The 13,122-nt window shown below is 36.3% G+C and overlaps 1 protein-coding gene across 6 annotated transcripts in view; it reads right to left on the reverse strand.

Annotated features, from left to right (window-relative positions):
* LOC145693363 (juvenile hormone esterase-like) overlaps positions 1–13,122 on the reverse strand; it is a 1,331,986-nt gene that overhangs the window by 734,550 nt on the left and 584,314 nt on the right. For all 6 annotated transcript variants that reach the window (XM_081769289.1, XM_081769291.1, XM_081769293.1 and 3 more), the window contains one exon: positions 8,431–8,616. In XM_081769289.1, coding sequence (XP_081625415.1) covers positions 8,431–8,616 — 186 coding nt within the window. The remainder of the gene's footprint in view (positions 1–8,430; positions 8,617–13,122) is intronic.

Below are 13,122 nucleotides of genomic sequence, written 5' to 3' on the forward strand. Positions count from 1 at the left end.
CGCATGCTCCACCAAGTGTTCCGTAAACGTTGTGTCTGTGTGTGTGTGTGTGATAGAGAAAAAGATAACATGCAAGTGGGCAGCGAACCCTGCTATGTTCACAAAAAAAAAAAATGTTTTAGGGAATGAAATCAGTGTTCGTAAAAGGTTATAGGAACATCAGTCTTTCTAAATTGCGTGTAATTTCTACTGTGTTCAGTATATGTTCATAGTCCTATGTTGTAGCCTTTGTAGTCTGTGGTCATAATCTATGTTGTAGTTTGCTGCTGGTGGTGGTGTGTTTAACGGGAACTGGAAGTGGGGGTTGGAACTGTAATTTTTCTGCGCATGCATGTAATTTCTACCAAATTGGAAATTTAATTTTACTGCGCATGAGCAACCAAGTGTTTGTGTGTGTGTGTGTGTGGTGTTTGTGTGTGTGTGTGAATAACCAGACTTATGTTATATTGTTAAATTACTTTTTTAATCTCCGCTTTACTGTGTTGTCATAGTTTTTTGTACATCAAAATAGTGCTCGTAAAAGAGAACGAGTACATCCCTGATGTTATAATGGTTGAAAAAATACTACCGGCAGTGTCATGGTGATACTACTGTTCATAGTTTTGCTGTTGTGTGTAATGTTTCTGCGCATGCGTGGTCCGGTGGTATTCACAGCCGTAAAAGGCTATTCGTTGCATAGTCTGCTCCGGTAACATCAAAAATTGCTCGTAAAAGAGAAGGAGTGCATCACTGATGTTATAATAGTTGAAAAGCCACTACCGACAGTGTCATGTTCTACTATGTTCATAGTCTTGCTGCTGTGTGTAATGTTTCTGCGCATGCGTGTTCATAGTCGTAAAACGCTACTCGTTGCGGAACCGGAATAGGTATCACTGGAACAGGAGTTGGAACATGAATCGGAACAGGAATTTTAAACGGAACAGAAATCCGAACCAGAACGGGAATCAACCGAAACAGTTTGCGCATGCGCAGTAGGTCAAAAGCACCCCCAAGTGCCACCACTGTACTGACAGTGCACTGATGCCTCAAATCTGTGCCTTTGCTCCCTACACCTACGTTATTTCCCTAGTCAAAATAAAAAACTCTTCAAAATTAATCACAAATTCTTATTCAACCACCCCTTCCTTAGAGTATTGTGCTGTCACATACCCGTGACGGCGATGTAAAGGCACTTTTGGCGACGATAATACAAACGAAGATATTTTCCGTACAAACGGTACAAATGTGGTACAGACGAATGACCTTGTCATTGTTTTAATTTTCTAAAGTCGGGGAGCTATCTTGCCATAGGTTGTATTTAATATATACGTTTTTATTCCCCTAGCCGAAATATTACCTTTTGTTCAACAATTTCTAATAAGAAGCAATGCTTTGAAAAGGAACAATGCTATATTGTCACCTACTTTTAAAAAAGTTCGATTTTAACATTTCTAGAGAATTAAAATAGCTCGGATTTCTGTATGGTACGAAGATGGGCAAATAACAATCTCTTCCCAAAGAAAATTGGGTGCAGAAATTTGGAAAGTAATTCTTTTTTAATTTATTTTCACGTGATTAAAATAACGCTTTGATTTCCAATAATGAAATAAAGGGAGTCAACGTAAGTGTATAAAATAAAAATGTAATCTTTAGTTATTTTGACTCTACTGAACGAAGGAATAGCTGAAGAAACTGAATCAACAACATCGAATAGCAGTCTAAGCAAGCATCAATTTACGGTAAGTATTGTAGTCTGTTATGCATCTTCTCGTACTTACTTCTTATTTATTTGTGTATAATTTTCATGTGTGAACTGTTTACAAAGTACTCCCAAATTCAAATTCAAGTGTACCAAATTCAGCCCTTTTTGTCACTCATCAGTCCGTTGGTACCACAATGGCATCTTCAGCCCCTTTTGTAAAAAAGTTGGTATAATTCTACCCAATTCAGTACCATTTAACAAATACTTGTCACATTTTCAAAAGTTTTAGTCAGACTTTTCCTACACTTTAAGTTACTCATACTGTACGTTGGAATTAAAAAATGCTGTTGAATATTGATTTTATGTCATTGCAGCGCATAACGCTACGAACTTTGTTGAAAATTCGTATTTCGAACTATATTTGGAAACAAATGACGTTAGATGCCTGCATCCACACCGCACATGAAGGAGATGAGAAGGGTGGGAATTTTAGCATGAAATCTTGAAAATCATTAACAATGTGTTGTGATATATTTCAGGGAAGGTTCGAGCACTCTGGATTAGTTTTACTTTTTTTCTTCTTTTTTACAAATTTCAGTTTACTTACCTTATATTCTTACAGTCTATTATCCCCCTTCGGTCGTGAAATAAGCGAGAATAAGGTGCAATAATTTATATTTTAATATTTTGTTATAACGTAGTATTTACACGCGAACTCGGAGATGATTGATTTATTCCTTGTTTTATATATTTTCTCATATATGGCCATAATACCGTTTTGGTTTATTGGTCACTGAAATAGAGGCGCGTTTGGTTTCCTTACAAGACGTACCGAAAATAACTGTTTTCCCTTTTAATTTGCGGCCTCTGTTATACTTCCTACGTGTGAGAAAAGTTTCATGTACTTCCATGGTTGTTTAGGGCCCTTCTATTTAGATGTTTTTACAAAGTAATTTTTAGAAACAGCACTTTCCTGATTTGGACTCTTGGAAGAAAGGGCAGAGGAAGTGTTCTAGAACTTTACTTCTTTTAGTTTCGTGTTATAGAGCCATGTATTACATTGATATAAAATAATAAATTCAGTCCTTTTTGTTTCAACTTGGTACTATTTTTCAGCCCATTCCGAAGCTATGACTGTGGCTACACTGAAATAAATTTTAAACGTTCATCTATTCGTGCACCCAGGAACGACTTAAGTATTTCGAGACCTTCGTCCCCTGTCCCGTTTCGGCACCCGCACCTTCGGCATATCCTCCTGAATTTTAATATGTTTGAAAGTTTAGCCTGCAACCATTGGAAATTATATTTAAAAATACATATTATTACCTTTGTTGTTTTACTTCAAAATTGAACTTTCATATTCCTATATATAATTTATAACAGATTGCACCAGTGCAACGTGATCAGACGTCCCATTTTAGCCGGGATAGTCCCGTATTTTCAACCGTTATCCCGTTTTTTCTCTGAATCTCAAACGAGACGCCTAAATGTCCCGCTTTTAAGCAAACACGAGCCAGGTGTTCCGTAATTATTATTCAAAATATAAATGGTTAATGCTAATTCTACACTCTTCCGTACCAGCACTCATTGTGAAGCGTCAGCCGTGCCTAGAACTTCTGAATATTCAAATGAGAATTGAGTGTTCTGTGGTTCAAGTGGGAATTGAGTGGGGATTCTAAGTGTTCAAGTAGTTAAAAGTATTGTTGGGTAGTACTTAAGTTAGAAACGCTGTGTTATCATTCTTACTTGTGTATTTTGTAAAATGAAAACACTGCTGAGACTCAAAATGCAATATGGAGGCCCCCTCCCCCCGTCAGCGATTCGTATGCGTCTCGTTTTTGAAAGTAAAAGTTCTGGTCACTTTGCACCACTGTAATATAAAGGCAATGCCGAAGCCATTTTTCAAAGTAATGTATTTCACCCATTTCTTTACTTTTAAAGATTTTACATAGATATTATTCTCCCCGTACGAAGTTGAGCACTTCGGCGAATAGGTACTTATATTAAACATAGTATATATTCATTATATTACATCTAACAAACGCATTTGAACTAAAATATTGTTGAAATTTTATTTCAAATTGTTGTTTCATTGTTTGGAAAAACTAAAATATACTTAATTGTTATATATATATATATATATATATATATATATATATATATATATATATATATATATATATATATATATATATATATATATGTGTGTGTGTGTGTGTGTGTGTGTGTGTGTAACAGTGTTACAAATTTCTGCTAGCAAAGTTAGTGAAATGTTAGAAATTTCTGTTGATCAAACCTGATGAGACGACTAGCATCGAGAAATTTTCAATCTGACGTGAAGGGGGCTAGTGTTTAATTAGCCCACCTACTAGTTTAACAAAAAATGATGGATGTTGACTACAGATTTGATTCTACACTTCATCTGTAGTCTTTCCTTTCTTATAAAAATAATTAGTTCTGTCAGTTTTTCTGAGAATATAAGTGGCAATAATTACCAATAACTTATCGTATTTTCGAGTGCAGAGTAACACAGGTTCAACACTACATGGAGTATTGGAACTCCCCCAACAAAAAAAAAAAAGAAAGAAAAGAAAAAGAAAAAACTTTGGACCCTTCGCAACAACAATTTCTGGGTGATTGCCTGTCACAGATCCATCCCATATGTAGATAAACTTATTTTAAGAGCTTTTTTTTTTTTTTTTTTTTAGATTGATTTGTTCAAGCATTATCTTGTTTTGTGAATGAATCAGTGGATAAGGTTAAGATGCCGTGGCTGTGCTCGCCCTATGACAGTACTGTACACAAGTGAAGTACATTGACGGGTTAAGACGCATGATACTTAGTAAGATGTTAAAATACCCTAATCTACGTTTGTTTGTAAAAGTAATGCCGAATTGCGTACATACATACTCAAAAAATTCAATCTAGCCAATTGACATTTTATTTCGTCACTTTTAGAAACATGAAAACAAATTTATTTTCTTAATTCATTGTCTAATCCGATAGAATAAGAAAAACTATTTTCTCGTTCCCAAAATGTAAGTTTTAGAATGGTGATTGCTACATCATCTTCGAGTTTAACTTGGAATATACCCTTTCGAAATAAAATAATGTAAAATAAGCAAACGATTTCAAGCGTGGTCAATTTACCGCATCCGGTTTACATTGGTGGGTGGTCAGCTTTGGCCTATGATATTGCCGTATGATCCATAAAACTGACACCTGGTGTAACTCTCAACTTCAGATTCAAGAACAAGTCATTAAATCAGATTCAAGAACAAGTCATTATATGTGTAAGTAAAGAATATCCAAACTTCAAAAGAAAACCTTTTAAATTGTTAGTGATCTTCTAACTACAGCCTATTTTTGTGTGAAACAAGATTATTTTGCTGTCAGTGCGATTAATATAAAATACGGAACCGATTGGACATTGATACCTCTATACATCTCTTACTTTCAAAATTGATTCAACGATTCGAAATTATTTAGCAAATAAATACCCCGTCAATGTCACATTGAGCTCATAAGAATGACTTTTCAGAGGAAATGAAATAAATACAACACCGCACAGCGTTGTCGGAAACAGTGACGATAAAGCTTTAATTTCTTGGGGTGTAAGTAATCTGAGGGACAAAGAATGTTTTGAGGGCAGCTGTTCTTTTGTACATAGAAAAAGAAAATTTTGTATTATTTAAACTACATTATAATGCAATATGTCTGAGGGCAGCAGAGGACAGACGTAGCCATCAGTTTCCCGACTTCCTACTTGTTTCCCTATGGCGTCATCACTGTTTATAGTTGTGAAAATTTTAAGCTAAGACAAGATATAGGTGCTAGTGATGAGCAAATGCAAGACCAAGACCAAGACCCGGGTGGTCTTGGTCTTGATCTTGCCTTCAAGAGTCTTGCAAGTCTTACAGTAAGAAATCTTATGCTTTTATAGGCAAATTTTACTCTATATATAAGGGATGATAAATTCTACAATGCGCCAATAGTAACGGAAATACAATGTATGTTCCTAATAGAATATAGTTTACCATCGTGTAAGGATGATGATAATGTACAACATAGGCAATGACCTTTATTTTTTTCAATGGGTGTCCACGCTTCACTACTTATAAGATAAATCAAAACGTCTCGTAATCTTTTTATATGTTTAAGAGATCCATTACTCGCCTGTTTCTGAAAGTGGAGAGGCTACCCCTGAGACGCATGAAAGAAAATCAAGACGGCACAGATTACTGAAATACCAGATTTTTTTTCCAACTTCGATTAGCTAATCTTTGTATTGAACAAACTTCCCAATTAAATACTGAGATTTTGTTTTACTGATTCTAATATGCACTCTATGGAGTAGAAACATGGACATTATGCAAAAGCGATGAAAAAATTGGAGGCTTTCGAAACGTGGACATTGAGAAAGAAGGAGAGAATTAGCTTGGTTGAACGGAAAACAAATGAGGAGGTGTTAGAAATAGTAGCAGCAGGGAAGAAAAAAGAATTTTCGATATAATTAACAGTAGGAAGAGAAACTGGTTTGGACATTGGCTGAGGAGGAACTGTATTATGAGGGACGTGTTAGAGAGTAGGGTAAAAAGAAAGAGAGGGAGAGGCGAAGGAGACTGTAGTTGAAGGAAGGCATTAACACAGAAATTACTACGTCAAGATAAAGAGACGATGAGGACCACTGTACATCAAAGTTTCTCAGTTGGAGCAAGTGACCTACCAATAATGACAGAAAATGAAATGAAAATGAAAATGAAATCTTTGAGTTTTACGTCCCACGGTTATGCCGGTTAGGCTAAAGGAGACGGTGATGATGAGTAATGAATGAAATGGTGGAATGAAGAAAGTGGGAGGAAACGGGAGAACCCGGAGAAAACCCACGCACACGGTGTTTGTCCACCACAAAGTTCAATTGGCGGGGGCTGGGATCGAACCCGGGGCCCCAAGCACCAGAGATGAACGCTCTACCACTGAGACACCGCGGCCCCCCACCAATAATGACAGAATAGCAATGATGATGATGATGATATGGTTAGCAATATTGCCAAAAAATTAGAGAAAAAATTAAATTTTCAATATTTTGAGTTTACTGCTGCTTTAATGGAAATTATTCTTGCGCTTCGTTCTTATGCACTGATAAAAGATGTTTTTTTTTTTTTTTTTTTCAATACTGAGGTGTTTCTGTTTTTCATTTTTATTGTCACTTTATTCTTCGATTTTTTCGCATAGTTTGAATAACCCATAGGGATGCTCCCCACTTCCCGCAACAACTTCGAAATACGCATGAAATTAATTTCTGCGCTCGCCACTTGTGTGTTTCAATTTGCAAATTCCTTCTTCTTGGACGTTTGTGGCGTTTCGTCAGCAGACTGCCTGAGGCAAAGCAGTCTAAATCCCTCTTTTGCTATATTTATCCCAGGACGAGCCGACAAACTTTATCAGCTCGAAGGTTATAGGTTTAAGTTTATTCCAGATAACACATACACATACGAAGAATAGTGTCTGATTTCCCGTTTATAAGCAATGTTTAAAAACGCAAAAATGCATCGTAATCCAGCACCAGTGACACATTTCTTTGTGTGCAACGTACTTTGATTAGAATAACACCCGTGTGCCTTGAAAATGAGTAATAACTACAGAAAACGCGAACTGAAAACGCGTGATTCTGAAAACGACATACTGTAACTATATGCTACAGGGGCAGATCGACTCACACAGATGCATAAACTACTCCAGCAGCATTTTACTGAAGCCAAACAATTCAAGTGAAAGATGTAATGATTTTTCCCTTTTTACATTCTATAAAGAAAATTCAAGTAGTACTGGTATTTGTGCAAGACTCTTGCGCAAGAGTCTTGGTCTTGGTCTTGGTATTGCAGGTATGGTCTTGGTCTTTGTCTTGGTCTCTCACACCTTGGTTTTGGTCTTGGTCTTGCATCGGGATACCTGGTCTTGGTCTTGGTCTTGCATGCAAGACCCTTGCAAAAACTGCAAGACCAAGACTCTTGCGCTCATCACTAATAGGTGCAGATCTAAAATTCAGATTTTCAGCATTCATTTTTCAAATAATAAATAACAAGAACATTTAAAGATTAATATTAAATGCACCTGACTTATGCACCTAAATGGACTATTGTGCTTTCTACTTTGTTGAGATCCAACATTTATCCCAGACTTCTGCCAGCAGAGACAGATCCAGGGGGCCGATCAGGGCAATCGCTCCCCCCCAGAAGAGAAAACTTTCTTATTTTGTATGTAAATAAAAGCCATCCCAGAGTTTGGAGCTCTTAAAAGTAGCTCGAAGTAGCAGTATTACAACCCCTCCCCAGAAGTCCGTCCTGGATCCGTCCCTTTCTGCCAGTTCGGGAGTATCGAAAGTTTGAAAACCACTGCTACAGATGTTAAAGATAATAGAATTTCAATACTATACTTACGTTTCTTTTCAAATTAGTTAGTAAGTTGGTTGATAGTTAAGCACTCTATTCATTAAATTTTAATAGTAGAAAACAATATAAGTATTCGTTATTGTGTAGCCTGCTGTTTGAATTTATACAATTTTGTTTTATTTTCTGTACACGTTTCTATCTTGTCTCACTATCTACTCTTATTAAATTTCCAGTGTAGTATTACCTGAATAATATTTAAAATTTAAGTATAATTCCAATTATAAAGGAAATAATCGCTCTGTAATAGGTAATAATGATAAATAAATAAACAAAATACTGAAACGGCGATTCTTTTACCTGCAGCAAGAGGACTCACGAGCAATAAGTGAGCGCTGACAGCTCCGGCGCCTTGTCCAATTATCGTGACGTCATCAGGATTACCTCCAAAATTTTTGATGTGCTTCTTTATCCACTTCAAGGCTAGTATTTGATCCAGAAACCCAGCATTCCCTGGGATATCATCAGTTTGCAAAGATAGGAAACCTGTGAAACATTAACACATATTCAATGAAATCTGCTAAATGCTTGAAACATTAACTTTAGTGAAATTTAGCTTCCCTTTCAGTTAGGAGGCTGGATGATATGTAGGCCTAGTTCAAAGTGGAATTAAAACCACTAATGCAATGAATATTCTTACACCGGTGATTGGATTCGAGACTACCTTCACCAAAACCCTACAGTAGCCACTAGATCATGCATGTCGAACTGGTGGACCTTGATCCATTTTTCACCACGGTTTAGCTCAAGAAGTAACAATAAATAAATATATTTTAAATTGTGAATAGCTTTTATCACTTATGAAAAGATCATACCTCAGCGAAATAGAGACTAAACACACATGATTCCAAACATAAAGACTACAAATTAATAAAAGTATTGTAAATATAACGTAAAACCATTTAACGTTGCTTAAATACTAGGTTATCTAGAAAGTTATGCAATTTGCGCCTCAGATTGTGTTACTGTCCTAAATTACAGATTATATGAGTTGCAGCGTAACGAGCTCTAAACGCAATTTGACACCTAACGCTTAAAGCTAGAAGACATGTAAAAAGTAAAAGAATTCTTAAATCTACACGTGAAACACCGTAAAGATGAATGAACTTTCCTCAAAAGTGCGCTAAATTTTACAATTTTATTTCGATATAGACGCAAGTGCTGCATAGGCTCATGAAGAAATTGGTACTGGAGAAATCTACCAGTAGTAGTAAGTTACCCTCTCCTAACCCGGAAGTTTAAATCTTTGATCGTATCAAATGTTTCAACTTCCGGTTTAAGAGAGGGTAAATACTACTACTCAATGTAATTTGATCGCATCAAATTACATTAAGTCAGCAATATTATACAGACAACTGATGCTGTATGTCTGCTAGGAGGGATCAAGTAATGGCCACGTGATGATGACGTAATGTGACATCATAGGCTGAACGATATAAGCGCGTACATATTTGTAAGAATATAGCATTCAGGTAGATGGTAGTGATAAGATCGCATCATCTGTCAACTTCTTAGCTAAATTTAACACTGCGTCGTTAGTAGTGTTTACAGAATTGGGTGATTTGAAAACTGATGTGCAATACAGGATCATAGTCTGTAAGGTAGTGACAACTGAATACGGCAGGAAAGTGTGTGTGATATTCTAAGAGGAGAGAAAATGATTTTACCTACTAGCTATACAGACAAATTGGAATCAAATAATGGAGCATTAATATCATATTTCCAAAACGACAATGTACAGGCACTCACAAAAGTATATCCCCCCTAAGTGCTCTAAATCCATTACTTGGGGTCCAGGTAATTTGCAGTTGTGAAAACGCCTAGACAGATGTAACCCAAATTACACGTAACTTTTCTCGGTACTGACAATAGTTGGTAGCACTGGGTCAAGTCTTTATGCGAGTAAAATTGTGAGTAGATGACGCATGAAACATTTCCCCATTCTCAGATCAATCTCTCTGTTTCAGAGCGTGTTGGTCCAATGAACATCGTATGTTAATCCCAATATTGCTGTGTATGTAATGTCTTATTTATAAGGCATTATTTATATATAATGCATTATACACCATATACTGCATATTCAAAGAAATAAAAACACTGATCACACATAAATCAGAAAATGCTTGAAAATAGATGAAAATATCAAATCTAGAACAACTGCTGGAAATAAGTTTGTAAATCACTGTCTCTATTGACAGACCTTCTCCAATTCTCCTTATTCTAACATCTCTTTCTTTTTAGGGAAGAGAAGATCTTGCATGTCACACAGAGTATGCATTGAAATTGAAATTGAAACAGGAACACTTGAAAAAGGTTTGGCCTGGCCGGGATTCAAACCCGTGTCTACCGAAAGATCAATGAGCTAACCACTCACCTACCGCGCCACTTCACCTTCCATCTAAACTAATACCTAGTTAAAATCGTTTCAAGGAAAAATATAAATATGATACTCAAATGTAACAAAAACAAACTAATATAATCAAAATATAAATAAAAATATAAACAAGAATATATAAGCAACCTGTGTGTGTCATAACGACTTACTCGAGATTTCTTTGTTTAACTCAAAAACAAGTTATATAGACGTTCCTCAATGAGGATACTATCACGAAACGTTCTTCAAGTTGAGGATACGTCATCGGCAGAGCCGTAACTTTCGGGGGGCAGGGATGGAACTGCCCCCAGAGAAAATCCCCGCCGTTCGACGGGGCTCATTTCGAGAGTAGAATTTCTTACTCCATATACGATACCAACATGAAATTAGAAACGATGCATCAAATAGGGTCGCTACATTACATAAACAAAACAGCACACAAAAGGTAACTAGAACAAAAATGAGTCGTGGCCTAATTTCAGCTTAAATTGTCTACTTTTAGGGGTTCTAGAAATAATATTTATTCGTATGGGTTTGATATTTATCAATATTGTCCCCATAATAATTTTTTCATGTATGGAATGGGTCCAAGGAGTAACTAACTGAACGCGCAAACCTTGCCGTGGGGCCCACAGGCTCCGAAGTGCATAAAGATTATGAGAAAATTAGAAAGAAAGGGCACAAGAATTAGAAAGAAAAACTTTTTCTGGGGGGGCCCAAATAAGCTTATTAATGCTTACCCCCAGAAAAATCTAAGTTACGGCGCTGGTCATCGGTTGCAGGGATTGTTCCAATTTCCATTACATTCCGTTTTTACTATAACTTCTAATTTCCAAAGAAGAAAAGACAGAAATTATTATCACATTCTTTCAATTGTATCAACACGTGTAGAAATAGAAGTTCAATGTGTATGTTCCATAACTACTAGTTTATTCTTATATTCTTATGAGGAATTTGTGGCAAGTTGAGCCGGTGGCACTAGCCGATCTCGGGCCTTCGGCTTCTGATCATGAGGCGCAATCCACAAGGGGTTCCAATTCCTCTGAAGAGCAAGCTCGGAATTTTAACTGTCCTCAGTATTTCTGTGTTCGTGTCCTTGTAGTGTTTGGAATACGTCGAAAGGACATGAGCTGCCACTGGCGAACAATACTCCGGTTGGGGCGATTTGTTTAAAAAAAGTTGTGAAAGCAGGAAACTCCCATTGCAGTTACCTCGGTTCAATCCCGTCGGGCAATTATTAATTTTTCTGAATAGGAAGATAATATTTATGTAATTGGTATTGAACTTATGTTATTTCTTTATTATTATTATTATTATTATTATTATTATTATTATTATTATTATTATTATTATTATTATTATTATTATTACCACAGAAGGAAAGAAAAAGTAACATAGTCGAAGGTATTCATAGGAACAGAAAAGATATACAGTATGTCAGATGTTTCTTAGGTTTACACATCAATGGAATAATATTATTACGTTTATGGATTTACAGATAGAATTATCGTTTTACTACAACAAGAAATGGAATATAAATATTTGTTAGCTGATTACAGTAATGCATTTTGTTTCACCCTTCTTCTAGTTAGAAAGGTGAGGTGACATCTTGAATAAAATCATTCCCATGACTAGCGTTGTAAGTTCGATTCCTGTTTGTTATTTGTGCACAGCTAGGGACAATTTCTAGTACTCATTTTTGTCCCATACTACAGCAGTAACGACGTGTTTAACCTTCTGTATTCATCAATTCTTGTCCGAACACGTTACTTCCCAGACAGTTACTAATGAAGTTCATACGGATGACGTAATTTTGTTTTGTTGGCATTTCACCTGTGAACGAAGTTGTCTTAACTCTTAGACCCAGAGAAATTGAATACTTTTTATGTTAGTATACATCAGAAGTATCAATATTGCAAATTATAAAAAATTGCTGAGTTGTCAGAGTCGGTATAGAACTCGCGTCCCGAACATTATGAAACTAACGCTTAAGGCACTACTCTAAGACATCACTCTTTTGGGAGAAGGCAAAATGGGGCTGCAGTGAATTCAGTAATTACACACTTTTACGATTCCAGTGTAATAATGCTGAAACTTTCTGATTTCAGTCATGAAAAAATAGTAAAGTATTATGCAGAAAGAATAGTCCGGAGAAGTCAACTTTAATTGACAACTCATATGTACAGAGGCGCTACCGTATGCTCTCGCCTCGGGCCCTGTTTTTCACGGCACGGCATTGGACAGATACTCATATTGATTGGAATCTGGTGTTTCAGGGCACTTGATTTTTTTTAAATAATTAATTAAACGAAACGTCCTCCGTACCTTGCTTCCTATTTTTGCGCATTTTACAGTTTTGCGCTAACTCTTTAAGAACAGGGACAAAAACATAGAAACATTGAGGACAGTAAAAATCACAAACATTGTTGGCGCGTTCTTCCCTTGCCTGAATAAAACAGTAAAATACGTTGAACATGTAATTTTTGGTCTTTCATCTTCTGTGCATTGTCAAATCCAGATTTGGAGAGGGTCAGTCGGTCAAATGGATCGAGTTTCCTGAGTGGGTCAGTGAGTCGGGGTCAACAGCATATGACTTACTGCAACCGACTTTCAGCGTG

The sequence above is a fragment of the Thermobia domestica genome, chromosome 8, assembly GCF_964235325.1.
Source record: "Thermobia domestica chromosome 8, izTheDome1.hap1.1, whole genome shotgun sequence".
Lineage (NCBI taxonomy): Eukaryota > Metazoa > Arthropoda > Insecta > Zygentoma > Lepismatidae > Thermobia > Thermobia domestica.